Below are 13712 nucleotides of genomic sequence, written 5' to 3'. Positions count from 1 at the left end.
CGAAGCAATCAAAACTAGGAGAGCCTTCACTTGTTGATGTGTGAACTTGTGATAGTGAAATTAATCCAAACTACGAGAGGGTGAGAACTAAAGCTAGGTAAACTCATAATTTTTAAAATACAACCCCGGGATAATTGAGTGAAAAGAATAAGTTTGGGGGGTTGTGTATCTCTCGAGCGAGTAAGGAGACATTTGACCACTTGGGGTCGGGACTCAAACTCATCATGAACTTGATATGTTAGCATGAATCCACACACACACGTCAGGTATGCACTTAACAGTTGAATGTTGATGTCATCTTGCGCTGATAAATTTTCATAAAATCAATTACTTAGTCCAATCCTGAGCCAAGGTAAGGTGTTAAGCCATGTTTGTTCAGAATTATGTCACTGCATTGTTTGAGGACAAACAATAGTTTAAGTTTGGGGGATTTGATAAGTATGTTTTTACACACTTATTTGGTTCACAAACATGACTTAAACATGGATAAAATGGTTGAATTGTGGCTTAATCCTATTAAATTCATGCAATGCTGAAATGAAGACAATTGAAAGTTGGAGGACTAAAGCGCAAATACTCAAAAGATATGCCGAATGAGGGGCATAAGAATTGATGGTATCAATCATCAATTGGAAGATAAAATTTGTTGAAAAGATGAAGAAATCGAAGAAAGAAGTCAAGAGAAGCAACAAGGAAGTTCAGGGACCAAAATGTAAGGACTGCATAGTTGGTTATATCTATGCGACCGCATAGTGTAACCATCTATGCGGTCGCATAGAAGGTTGCAGGGAATTCTAGAGGAAATTTTATTGTTCTATGCGACCGCATAGAATCCTTCTATGCGGTCGCATAGGTGTAAATTCGAGACGTTTCTGCAGTTTCATTTTTCGACTCCAACTCTTACCCTAAAACACGTCCAGAATAAGGGTACGAGTTTAATATAAATTGTCTTTGGAATAAATTGTTTGATTTATATTGTTTTGATTGAATCCATGATTTATTGGCCATTTATTATGTGATTGTGATGGTTTATTCTTTACATTCGAAAGAAGTAGAATAGACTCGATATATATAAATTGACATAGGGTCCGATAGGAGATAGAAATATACCCCTATGCTTTATGCAGTTCGGTAATTGTTCATAGAATTTCATGTGTTTTTGTATGTTACATCATCCATAGAAATATAGGCTGATGATATGCAGAAATAGATCTAATATATATCGAGAGAGTATATTAGATAGGCGTAGGAACATTGAATTGACAATTTTCCATTGATTAATTGGATTTGTGAAATTAGGGTTTATAGAAATCAAATGGGGATTCGATATCCCAATGAATTTCAACTTATTTCTACAATTTAATTTACAACATTGCATATTTACATTTTAATTGAGTTGTTGAGTCATTTAATTAGGGAAATTTCGAAATTAGGGTTTCCAATTTCGAAATTAGGGTTTCAAATTTGGAGTTTCTTCCAAAATTAGGGCTTTTCACATTTAAACCAAATTTTCATTCAATTAGATTCGGTTAAGGTCACATTAGTCTAATTAGAGCTAATTCAATCCTCGTGGGAACGATACTTGGACCCATAGTCCATTTTACTACTTGCTAACGAACCGTACACTTGCGGTAGTTTTAAAATCGAAACAAATAAATACGTGAACATGGTGTGTGAAGTGTAGAGTGTGTGAGGCAAGAGAAGTGAAAATGGGAGATGGAATGGCTCGGTCATAGTTTTATGCGGCCGCATAATACTAATCTATGCGGTTGCATAGTAATAAAAATTTCCCCAATTTTGTTTTCGGATACTGTCTATGCGATCGAATAGACCAAATTTTTTTTAAAAAAGGGTTCTTTGATCTAGAAAAGCGTGAACCATGCTCCCAAACACCCAAAATCGTTTCAAACTCACCTACCATGTGTGTAATGCCTAGGAAATTATGGGGATGATAATTCGATCCAATTAACATGCATGTACAACCGATGACCTAAAAAAATGCAAATGCGAAAATGAAATAATTTTAAAAATAATGTGGAAAGTAAGCTAATAAAAGGATACAATGGGTTGCCTCCCACTCAGTGCTAGATTATAGTCGATAGCTCGACTTTACCATGTTGCTTCATTCTGATGGTCGAAGATGAACGGTAGACTTTTTCTTTGAAAAATCACCGTCCCAATAGTGCTTCAGACGTTGTCCATTGACCTTGAATGTCCCTTTGCTATCGTGAGTGATCTCAACTGTCCCATGTGGAAAAATCTGTGTAATAGTATACAGACCAGACCACCTCGATCGCAGTTTTCTTGGAAACAACTTAAGCCTAGAGTTGTAGAGTAGCACTTTCTGCCCCACCGTAAATTCACGCCTCTGAATGTGCATGTCATGCCATTTCTTGGTGCGCTCTTTGTAGGTTCTTGAATTCTCGTAGGCTTCCATTCTGAGCTCATCCAGCTCATTAAGTTGTAGGAGACGTTTTTCACCCGCAGCCTTCAAATCCAAATTCAATTTTTTCATTGCGCAGTAAGCATGATGTTCTATCTCAAGAAGTAAGTTGCTTTCCCGAACACCAGTCAATATGGTGACATTCCTATAAGGGTCTTGAATGCAGTCCTATATGCCCACAAGGCGTTGTCCAATTTCTTAAACCAATCCTTTCGTGATGAGCTTACTGTGACTTCGAGTATTCGCTTCAATTGTCTATTGGACACTTTAACCTGTCCGCTGGTTTGGGGATGATATGCAGTGGCTACACGATGTTTAAGGCCATATTTAGCTAACAATTGTTCGAACTAACGATTACAGAAATGTTTGTCCCCGTCACTGATTATAGCCCTCGGTGTTCCAAAGTAGGTAAAAATATGTTTTTTTTAGAAACTCAATCACCACCTTCCCATCATTGGTAAGCAGTGCAACGGCCTCTACCCACTTTGATACGTAATCTACAGCCACTAATATGTACTGATTAGAGAATGATGGGGAAAATGGCCCCATGAAGTCGATCCCCTAGACGTCGAATAGTTCCACCTCCAGGATACTATTCAAAGACATTTCATTTCTCCTGAATATATTGCCGGTACGTTGACATCGGTCACACCTTTTCACGAATTCCAAAGCATCTTTAAATACTGTAGGCCAATAAAAACCTGATTGAAGAATCTTCGTTGTTGTTTTTGAAGCACCAAAATGCCCTGCATATGTAGATGAATGACAATGTTCTAATATCAAAGGCATTTCTTCCTCAGGTACGCAGCGACGAACAATTTGATCTGCCCCCCGCCTGTATAGAATGGGATCCTCCCAGAAATAATATTTCAATTCAGAGAAAAATTTCTTCTTCTGGTGACTGGAGTAATCAGGCGGCATGATAGACCTGGCTAAGTAGTTAACGATGTCCGCATACCAGGGTGCCTCCCCCAAACCAAAAATCTGTTCATCTGGGAAGACTTCGTTGATTTCCACTATTTTTGTCTGTTCTTTGGCCTCGAGTTGAGAGAAGTGGTCTGCCACTACATTTTCACTGCCTTTCTTATCCCTAATTTTCAAGTCAAACTCTTGAAGCAACAGTATCCAACGAATGAGACAGGGCTTTGCATCCTTCTTTTCCATTAAGTACTTGATAGCAGTGTGATCTGTGTAAACGATGACCTTTGATCCCATGAGACATGACCGAAATTTGTCAAAGGCGTAGACTACGGCAATGAGCTCTTTTTTTGTAGTGGCGTAATTGAGTTGAGCGTCGTTCAAGGTCTTATTTGTATAGTAAATCACGTGAAATATTTTATTTCTTCGTTGTCCCAAGACAGCCCCAACAGCATAATCACTGACGTCGTACATTAATTCAAATGGCAGATTCCAATCTGGTGTAATGATCACGGGTGCTGAAATCAACTTCTCCTTCAAAGTGTTAAAAGCGAGCAGACACTCATCGGTGACCTCAAATATGGATTCCTTCATCAACAGACAGCACAACGGTTTAGTAATCTTTGAGAAATCCTTGATGAACCTTCTGTAGAAATCAGGATGCCCGAGGTAACTACGAACACCTGTCACGGATGTAGGTGGCGATAATTTCTCGATCACCTGAATCTTTGCTCTGTCCACTTCAATACCCTTTGCTGAGATTCTGTGTCCTAGCACGATGCCTTCCTGTACCATAAAGTGGCATTTCTCCCAATTCAATACCAAGTTAGTCTCCGTATACCGCTGTAGCACAAGACTCAAATGCTCCAAGCACTCATCAAACGAAGACTCGAACACGGAGAAATCGTCCATGAATACCTCGATGAATTTCTCAATCATATCTGAGAAGATAGCCATCATGCAGCGCTGAAAAGTTGCGGAAGCGTTGCATAAACCAAACGGCATCCTACGGTATGCAAAGGTACCGTAGGGGCAAGTGAAAGTTGTCTTCTCCTGATCGTCAGGTGCTACAGGAATCTGATTATACCCGGAATATCCATCCAGAAAATAATAATGCGAATGCCCTGCTAGTCTCTCCAGCATCTGATCAATGAACGGTAGTGGGAAGTGATCCTTTCGAGTAGCAGCATTTTGTTTGCGGTAATCGATGCATACTCTCCATCCAATCACAGTCCGTGTAGGAATCAGCTCATTTTTCTCATTTTCTATCACTGTGATACCCCCTTTCTTGGGAACAACTTGTACTGCACCGATCCAAGCACTATCTGATATTGCATAGATGATGCCGGCATCGAGCAACTTCAATACCTCAGCCCTAACCACTTCCTTCATGTGTGGATTCAATCTCCCCTGACCATCAATGCTTGGTTTAAATTTTTCCTCCATGAGTATTTTGTGTAGGCATAGCGACGGACCGATCTCCTTAATATCTGCAATCGACCATCCAATGGCTGTTTTATTCTCCCTTAGCACCCGAAGTAGTTTCTCTTCCTCCACCTCACTAACAGTACTCGAAATAATAACTGGAAGTGTAGAAGATTCCCTCAGGTAAGCAAATCTCAGGTGTGGTGGCAGTTACTTGAGTTCCAATTTGGGAGCTTGTTGAATAGATTGCACTGACTGTGTAATCTTGGTTCCCAACTCTTAGAAGTAACGTCTACGCATGTATGGCGGATTAGTTTCCAAAAATTATGCACATGTTTCAATATCACTCGAATCAGTGTGAGTGGATTGAGAATGTGCAATGCACGCCTCGTAAGCATCGGAAGGATGATGTAGCCGAAATGTATCTTAAATTATTCTGTCAATTACATGGATCTGGAAACAGCTGTCTGACTCAGTCGGGAATTTCATTGCCTTGAACACGTTGAATGAGATTTGCTCTTCGCCAAGCCTCAATATAAGCTGCCATTTCTGAACATCAACAATCGCTCTTCCAGTAGCTAGGAAAGGTCGCCCCAATATAAGTGGAACATCCTTATCTTCCTTCATATCCAAGATAAGAAAATCGGCTGGAAATATGAACTTCTTCACTTTTACCAATACGTCTTCAATGATCCCTCTTGGATGTGTAAGGGATCTATCTGCTAACTGTAATGTAACCGTTGTGGCTTTAGCTTCTTCCAAGCCGAGTTTTCTGAAAATAGAGAGAGGCATTAAATTAATACTTGCACCTAAATCATACAATGCTTTATCAAAATGACAATTTCCTATAGTGTCAAGTACAGTAAAACTCCCTGGATCCTTTAGTTTTGGAGGCAACTTTCTCTGGATTCTGGCACTGCACTTCTCAGTTAGCATCACTATTTCGTGTTCTTCTATCTTTCACTTGTTGGAGAGGATATCCCTCAAGAATTTTGCATAACTTGGCATCTGAACAAGTACTTCAACAAATGGAATGTTGATGTGTAGTTTCTTGAAGACTTCAAGAAATTTACTGTATTGCTGATCCAATTTGTGCTTTTTCAATCTCTGCGGAAATGGAATAGAAGGCTCATGAGGGTTGATAGGAATGTCATCCCGTGATGTATTGGAATTCTCCTCGACCACATTCCCTGTTGTTTGTTTAGTTTGTTCCACAATTTCGTCATCCGAGGTTGGTGCTGATTCCTTACTAGCTACCAATCTTTTGACATGTATCTCCGGTAGTTGTACTCCACTTCTGGTTGTTATAGCCTTTGCGTGCTCCTTAGGGTTGATTTCAGTGTTGCTGGGCAGATTTCCTGGTGCTCTACCCGTAATGGAGATTGTCATCTGTCCCATTTGTGTCTCCAAATTTTTTATTGCTGCACTTTGGTCTTGAAGAGTTGCATCTGTCTTTCGCATAAACTGATTGTTGGCTTCCATATACTGATTGGTTGTCACCATGAACTTTTCAAACATCTCTTCCAATGGTGGCTTTTTATCCTGCTGCTGATATTGACTTTGTGGTCTGTTTTGATTCTGATTGCTCCATGAGAAGTTTGGGTGTTTTCTCCAGCCCTGATTGAAGGTTTTCGAATGTGGGTTATTCTGTTGGCGTTGACCCCATTGCACAAAATCTGCATGTTCGACCCCTTGTGCGAGAATTGGACAATTAACAATATTGTGGTCTACTCCACATTCTTCACAACTCGATTTCTTGACTTGTTTAGCAGTGGCAGTCTGTGAAATGCTCTCAACCTTATGGAACAAAGAGTCTATCTTTGCAGATAGTGCGGAAGAAGTATCTACTTCATAAACCCCCGACAATCTCTTCTGAACCACTCGATCTATAGACCACATGACTGAAGTTGTTGCCATTCTCTCAAATAGCTCCCATGCTCCATTAACTGTTCTCATGGAGATAGACCCGTCAGATGAGGAATCAACCATGCTCTTGAAGGATAGAAGTAGTCCAATGTAGAAAAATCAGATCTGTGTCTTCTTGTCAAAGCCATGTTGCGGGCACTTCCTCAACATATTCTTGAAACGATTCCATGCCTCTTCAAATGATTCAGACTTACCTTGGTTGAAAATAGAGATATCATGCCGCATTTTGGCTATCTTTGCTGGCGAGAAGAACTTAGTGCAGAATTTGTGGGCTAGTTTGTTCCAGGTGGTGATGCTTGCAACGGGAAGCGAACCCAACCATTCAAGTGCCTTATCCCGCAAGGTGTGTGGATACAACTGCAGTCTTATAGCATCGTCCGAGATACCCTACCCTGGTACCTGAAGTGTTGGCACATATCCAGAAATCGGGATATGTGTGTATGTGGGTTCTCACTAGCCATCATGTGGTATTGATGCCCATTCTGAAATAATTGAATCACATTTGTTTTCAGCTGGAAGTTCGGTTGCCCAAATGGAGGATACACAATGCTAGATTGACTTCGGACCACTAACGGAGCCACGAAGTCCCCGAGTACTGTATTCTCATCATCTTCAACTGCCATGCATTCGTTGAGTGGAATTACCGGTCGATTTTGCTCGTTAGCCATTTGGTGTGCCGCTCTTGCTTCTCTTTGCCTGTGACGGAATGTGCGTTCAATCTCTAGATCTATGAGAACCAGATCTTGATTAGGTGCTCCTTGTATACAAGCCCTGAGATTGCAAAATCAATACAAAATTAACTTGAAGTAATAATAAACTAAACCTAGTAAGCTAACTATTACTAATCTAGATAAGTTCGAATTAGTGTCATAAAAGATAAAATTAAAACTAAATTTCAATCCCCGACAACGGCGCTAAAAACTTGTTCGAAAAATTGTTTATTCCGATTTTAAATCCACTGCAAGTGTACGGTTCGTTCATAAGTAGTAAAATAGACTATAAGTCCAAGTATCGATCCCACGAGGATTGAATTAGTTCGAATTAATCTAATATGACCTTAACCGAAACACGACAACCAAATTGCGATTTTGTATTTTAACTAACAAAATATAATCATTGATACAATTATGGATGAGGGATTTTACTAAGTTCAAAGTAACTTGGATGCAATTTAACTAGAATTTTATAGAATTAATGGATGTTCTAACACACTAGGATCACGAATCCCCAAGCAATACCCTTTCAATTGTCAATTATACAAATTTGACACACAATTCCACAAAAGATGAATCGATATTCCTATTTTAATTTAGCAATCTCTCTCGAGCAATGCCAAACCTATCCCAATATATGATTCGACTATATTTCTATGACGAATACTAATATACCGACATGCATTATAAAATCACGAATATCCAACAATTCACACAAGACATAGACGTATATTTCTATCCTCTATCGGACCCTATGATAATTTATACTATGTCGAACCTATTTTTCTTCTTTTGAATGCATAAAACAGGTCACCACAATCATATAATTACGTGCACAATAATTATATGAAAATAAAAATGAAATAAATCAATCAATTCCGGAATTAGTGTTCAAATACATCAAAAATCCAAAACAACAATTAAACGTAGTATTACAAGGTTCATCAATCTCCTAGTAGTGATAAATCTAGCCTAACATGCTAAAAAGAACAAAACTTAAAAATATTTGAAGAAACGACATCACCCGAATCAATCTTCAATCCGATCTTCAATTGGCGCGATGTTGTTCTCTCGTTCTCTCCCTCGTTTCTCCTTCAAAATCTCGCAAAAACATGTAAAAACGGCGTCCCCCTCGTTCTGGTCGAGTTTCTGTATTTATAGGACCCTAAAATTGTTGTTTCCATAAGAGTTTCAGAAGAAAAAGGAAACTAAATTTTTCCTTAATATTTGCTCTATGCGACCGCATAGAGCAATTCTATGCGGTCGCATAGAGTAAACTTTTCAAGCCTCTTTGATTTCGGTATGGTACTATGCGACTGCATAGAGGATAGTACTATGCGGTCACATAGTACTATCAACTATGGTAGAAATTGCGTTTTGGTCCTCTCACTTGTATCCTTCACTTCTTAGCATCTTCTCTTCATTCTTTTCATTTCATCACCCCACGATATCGTCAATTGGTAATTGGCCTAATCGATTTCTCAATTTGTTCATTGGATCAACTTTTGGATATTTGCACTTTTGGTCCCTGAACTTTCACTTTGCGTCACTTTAGTCCTTTTTCGCGTCTTTTCTCCTGAATTTCACCATGTTCATTGTTGTTTCCTACAATTCACAAATGTACAAGATTAAGTCACAATTCAATCATTTTGCTCGTTTTTAAGTCATGTTTGTGACCTAAATAAGTGTGCATAAACACACTTATCAATGAGGCCGGAATAGGAAAGATAAGAGAAAGACAGATAAAATACAAAAGAACCTAAATACAAGAAATTGAAATGTTTCGAATTAGAATTTAATCGACTTCGGAGAAGGTAATTTCAATTTCGTGTTGTTTATTTTATTTGAAGACTATTTATGAAAGTCACAATTGATGGTCACAAGTATTGCGAATAATATTGAATATTTGTGATATTAATCTAGAATTGCGTTCAGAATCAGAACGTGTGAATGAATTTTTTATGTATGTGACTTGAGAAATATATTACTGTATGTTAATCCGTGACTTGATTGTTCCACCATTCCATATTTGATTTTTACATTGTCTATATGTATACATAATCTAGAACTGTAACCTCAATTACTATCTGATCTAATAAACTATGTTGGATGTATGTTGAAAAGGCAGTATGATGAACGTGATCTACCTTATGTGACATTGCATTAAGAACCAGAACTTGTGATTGGATTTTTTATATATGTGAAGTGAGATATTATTGTACGTTTACCTATGACATGATTGTTTTACCATTTCATATTTGATTTTAATGTTGTCTTGATCTATACAAATAATGTAGGAACTTCCGTACATTATTCTTGAAAACTGTTGGTTTCAAGGAAAAATTACATTAAACACGACAAAAAGTGTTATGACCAATTTCATAACAAAATTCTACAAATTCCAACGAGATATACTAGCAAATACATGTTTCTTACACTTCATTGACTGTCATGAAATTGTGGTTTAACCTCAATTGATCCACTATTTTTTATTGAGTGAGATGAAACAGTCGGACCCTGATAAGATGCGGATCAAGATAGTAGGTTGCTTTGTTAGATTCTAGTTGTGGAGTTCTGTTTAAGCTGGCTATAGCTTCCCCAATGTTTAAACATAGGCAGATCAGGCTGATCACAAAGCTGGGCAAGAAGAAGGAAAATAGCACCATGCTAGATTGATTGTTCCCACATGGGCTACTCTATTTTTAATTCAACATCAATTTTCTTGTTTAAAAAATTTGTAATATTTATGACTGGGATTTGTGTTCGATTTGAGTAATACAGTTGTTTTAGTTTGTTAATGTTGGTGATGAAATTTTATTCATTTTTTAAGGTATTTGCATTTTCTGCAGGTTGTAAGTTCTTTTCCATTTTGTAACGTATTTTATTTGAATTATTATATGATATATGTCATAAGGTTACTTTGCATTCTAATTTAAGGCCACAAGTCATTGTTAGGGGCAACAAGTAATTGTTCACTGAGTAATGTTCATATTTTGTATTCTAAATTTATGTCACGAGTTACAGATCATTGATTCATATTTTCACATTTTACAGTATGATTTATGTCACATGTCACGATTCAACGTGCACTGTTTACATGTCAAGTTCACTAGTCACATGTCATATCTTGCTTTCTAATTTGAGGTCATAGGACAATGTGTACAAGTCACAAATCAATGTACAATGGTCACCATTCACTGATTTATGTTCATATTTTACATTACATTCTAATTTATGTCAAGGTCACAAATCAATGTGCAATGGTCACAGGTCACAAGTCAATGTAAATCGATCACGGGTCACAATTGTAGCGTCCTACTGGTTCATGTACGTTGATCTATATCAATCACAGAGATGAGCTTCCATCACTAGCCGAAAAGATGGTTTGATTGTTAGGAAATGCCTACAAACAGTGATGAAAAATTTTAGTCACAAAAACATAAAGGTCACAACATTTATCTACATTTTACAAAATTAAACAAAAGTCATAGAGTTTGTATGCATGCCACAACATCTACAATGTAGGTCACAAAGAGCTTAAATACAAGTCACATCATCTACATTTAAAGGAATGCAGGTCACAAAGAGCTTAAATACAAGTCACAACATCTACATGCCATAACATCTACATTTAAAGGATTTAAGTACAGGTCACAATATCTACAATATAAGTCATAGAGTGCTTAAATACATGTCACAACATCTACACGTGATAACATCTATATGTCACTGGATTTAGTCACACAGATGAAATATAGGTCAAAGCTTCTATAATGCAGGGTTACAAAGAACTTAAATACAAGTTACAACATCTATATTTCACAGAATTTAAATGCAGCTGATTTTGTAAATTAAAATATTGGAAGATCCGGTTACAATAGAATGGTTTCATTCAAAAAATTGTGACTTCGAACATGATCAAAATTATTTAAGGATGATGATCAAACTCAATTCCTTACCTCTATAAACCATACGTCTGTTACAGTAACTTTGAAAATATCTACTCCTTTTTGCTAATAATTTCCAATTTGTGACATCAATAATTCACTAATTTTGATTGAGCCATATTTCGACTACGAGGATCGAGAAGTTGGCATCACGAGCTCTCTATAGCACTCTGTCATTCTTCTCTCAAATGCAAGGACGCGTATAATCACTTACAGATTATTTGTGACTAAAATTGAACCACTACTTCTCAAATGCAAGTTCCGTCGGCGGCAATGGGGAAGAAATCTACCGTTTTGATATTTGATTTGTGGCTTTTCATCCCGAAACGAGGAGGCAGTTTTTGTGAAGATTTAAGTTCTAATGGGTAACTGAATGCATGATATTAGGGACCAAATCTAATCATTCCATATGTACATATATTCCATATATAATATATATTATATATAATATATAATATTAAAACATTTATAACCTGATTTCAGATATTTATTGGCGTGTTTCTTATATATGAAATGTTGCATACTATATACTTGTCTTATTTATTGTTCCCTATTTTTAATTTTTTTTGAAGTAGTGGGCCTAATTTCTCCAAAAATCATTTTCCAAGCCTATCTGTAGTTAAATCAATAATACAAAAGGGAAAAAAATCGTAAATACTATTATTTACATTTTCATTTTTACAAATATCAAAATTTGAAGAAGTTTGTAAAAATTAGTTCATAATACACATATCGTTTCACAAAAAAAGACAGAATAAATTTATATAAGATATTGACCTAAAATACACTCAAGTTTTCTGTACAAATTTAGTAGAGTTTCCTTCTTTCGAGAATTTTGGGTGTGTTTGCAGGCAGATTGTTTGGAGAAAAAGGAGTAAGATGGACGTTCCAACGTTATATTGGCCGAAGTGTTGTTCTCAATTTTTCTTTGTTTTTTGATGCTGTTTCTAGATGGGGGAAAATTCATAATTAAGAGTTTATCTATAACTCGTTTCAAAACTAAGATAAAATGATTAAAATTTCAAAAATCATATATTTTTTAAATTTGATTTCTGAAATAATTAATTAAAAGTATATTTTATAAATTAAATATAAGGTTACAATTTTATACAATTTGGTCACAAATTATTGAATTAATTGATTACAAATAATTTTTAGGTCACAAATTTATCAAACTAATAGGTTACATATTGTTCATTAGTCATAAAATATCAAATTAATTAACCATAAATGATGTTTAGGCCACAAATTATCAAATCATTAGTCACATATTAACAAATTTTTAGATCATACATTATTTATTAGTCACAATTTATCTATTTCTTTACTCACTTACTATTTATTGGTCACACATCAATTAAATTATTTGTGACCACTACCAACCCTTGTGACTACCACCTCACCATTGTCATTAGTCGCACGCTACCAAAAAAAAAATCGCCATCAGAATCACCATCTCCCATTAGTAAAATCATCATCTCAAACACCACAACCAACATTATCACTACCACCACTATCTACCCACAACGACTGCACCACCACCACACCAAAATCATCAACATCACCACCGCCACCGAAACACCACTAAACCCACCGTGATCACCACAACCACCATCTCCACCACCGCCAAACACAATCGCTTGCACCTACCATCTAGACCATCTCCACCACTGTCGAACACCATCGCCCGCAACACCATAGAACACCATCGCCGCACCACCATGACCACCCAAATAAATGGACCAAACACTCTCCCCAACGCACAACACCATCATCACTACCACACATCGCACACCGCCACTACACACTACACACCACACAAACACAATACAACACAACCACAACGCAACACCACACCCACATCACACCATAATCGAACTGCACAAAAAAAACCTTTGGCCACCAAAATCGAAAAAAAAAAATAGATTTAGGATGGAGTGAGGAGGAACGCACAGTAGCAACATATGATCACTCAAAAGCAACAGTCGATCGTGTAGCGATGTAATCGACTATGCTCTCTGGCAATGGCTTCCAACGACAACTTCCGGTGGGATAGGGAGATGAGAGATGAAAATAATTTAAGGTTTGTGTGGGTGGTTGAGTATATGTTAGGTGGGATGAATTAAATATTTTGTGATATAAATATTAATATTTAAAATATCATTTATCATCTAATTTTTGAAAAGAAAACTAGTAAATCTTTATTTTGAAATTTGAAGTTTAAAACTCTGGTCTATTGTAATTTCCACTTTTGATAGTGAAAGTTTCGATCTTATGTTTTCAACCTTTTTAAGTTGGGTGAATGACTATTTATAGAACCACTTATTTATTTATTTTGTG

General features: G+C 36.8%; 1 protein-coding gene across 1 annotated transcript; it reads right to left on the bottom strand.

Annotated features, from left to right (window-relative positions):
* Positions 1-2122: 2122 nt before the first annotated feature.
* Positions 2123-2992, bottom strand: LOC111366913. Its single transcript, XM_022987594.1, has 2 exons — positions 2885-2992; positions 2123-2611 (listed from the first exon to the last, which is right to left on the bottom strand). Exons 1-2 carry the CDS (start codon positions 2990-2992, stop codon positions 2123-2125), a joined length of 597 nt encoding a protein of 198 aa, XP_022843362.1.
* Positions 2993-13712: the final 10720 nt, after the last annotated feature.

This window comes from Olea europaea, chromosome 18 (genome assembly GCF_002742605.1).
Source record: "Olea europaea var. sylvestris chromosome 18, O_europaea_v1, whole genome shotgun sequence".
In the NCBI taxonomy this organism is placed as follows: Eukaryota; Viridiplantae; Streptophyta; class Magnoliopsida; order Lamiales; family Oleaceae; genus Olea; species Olea europaea.
Note: the sequence above shows the minus strand (reverse complement) of the source record. Positions and strands in the feature narration are given on the sequence as shown.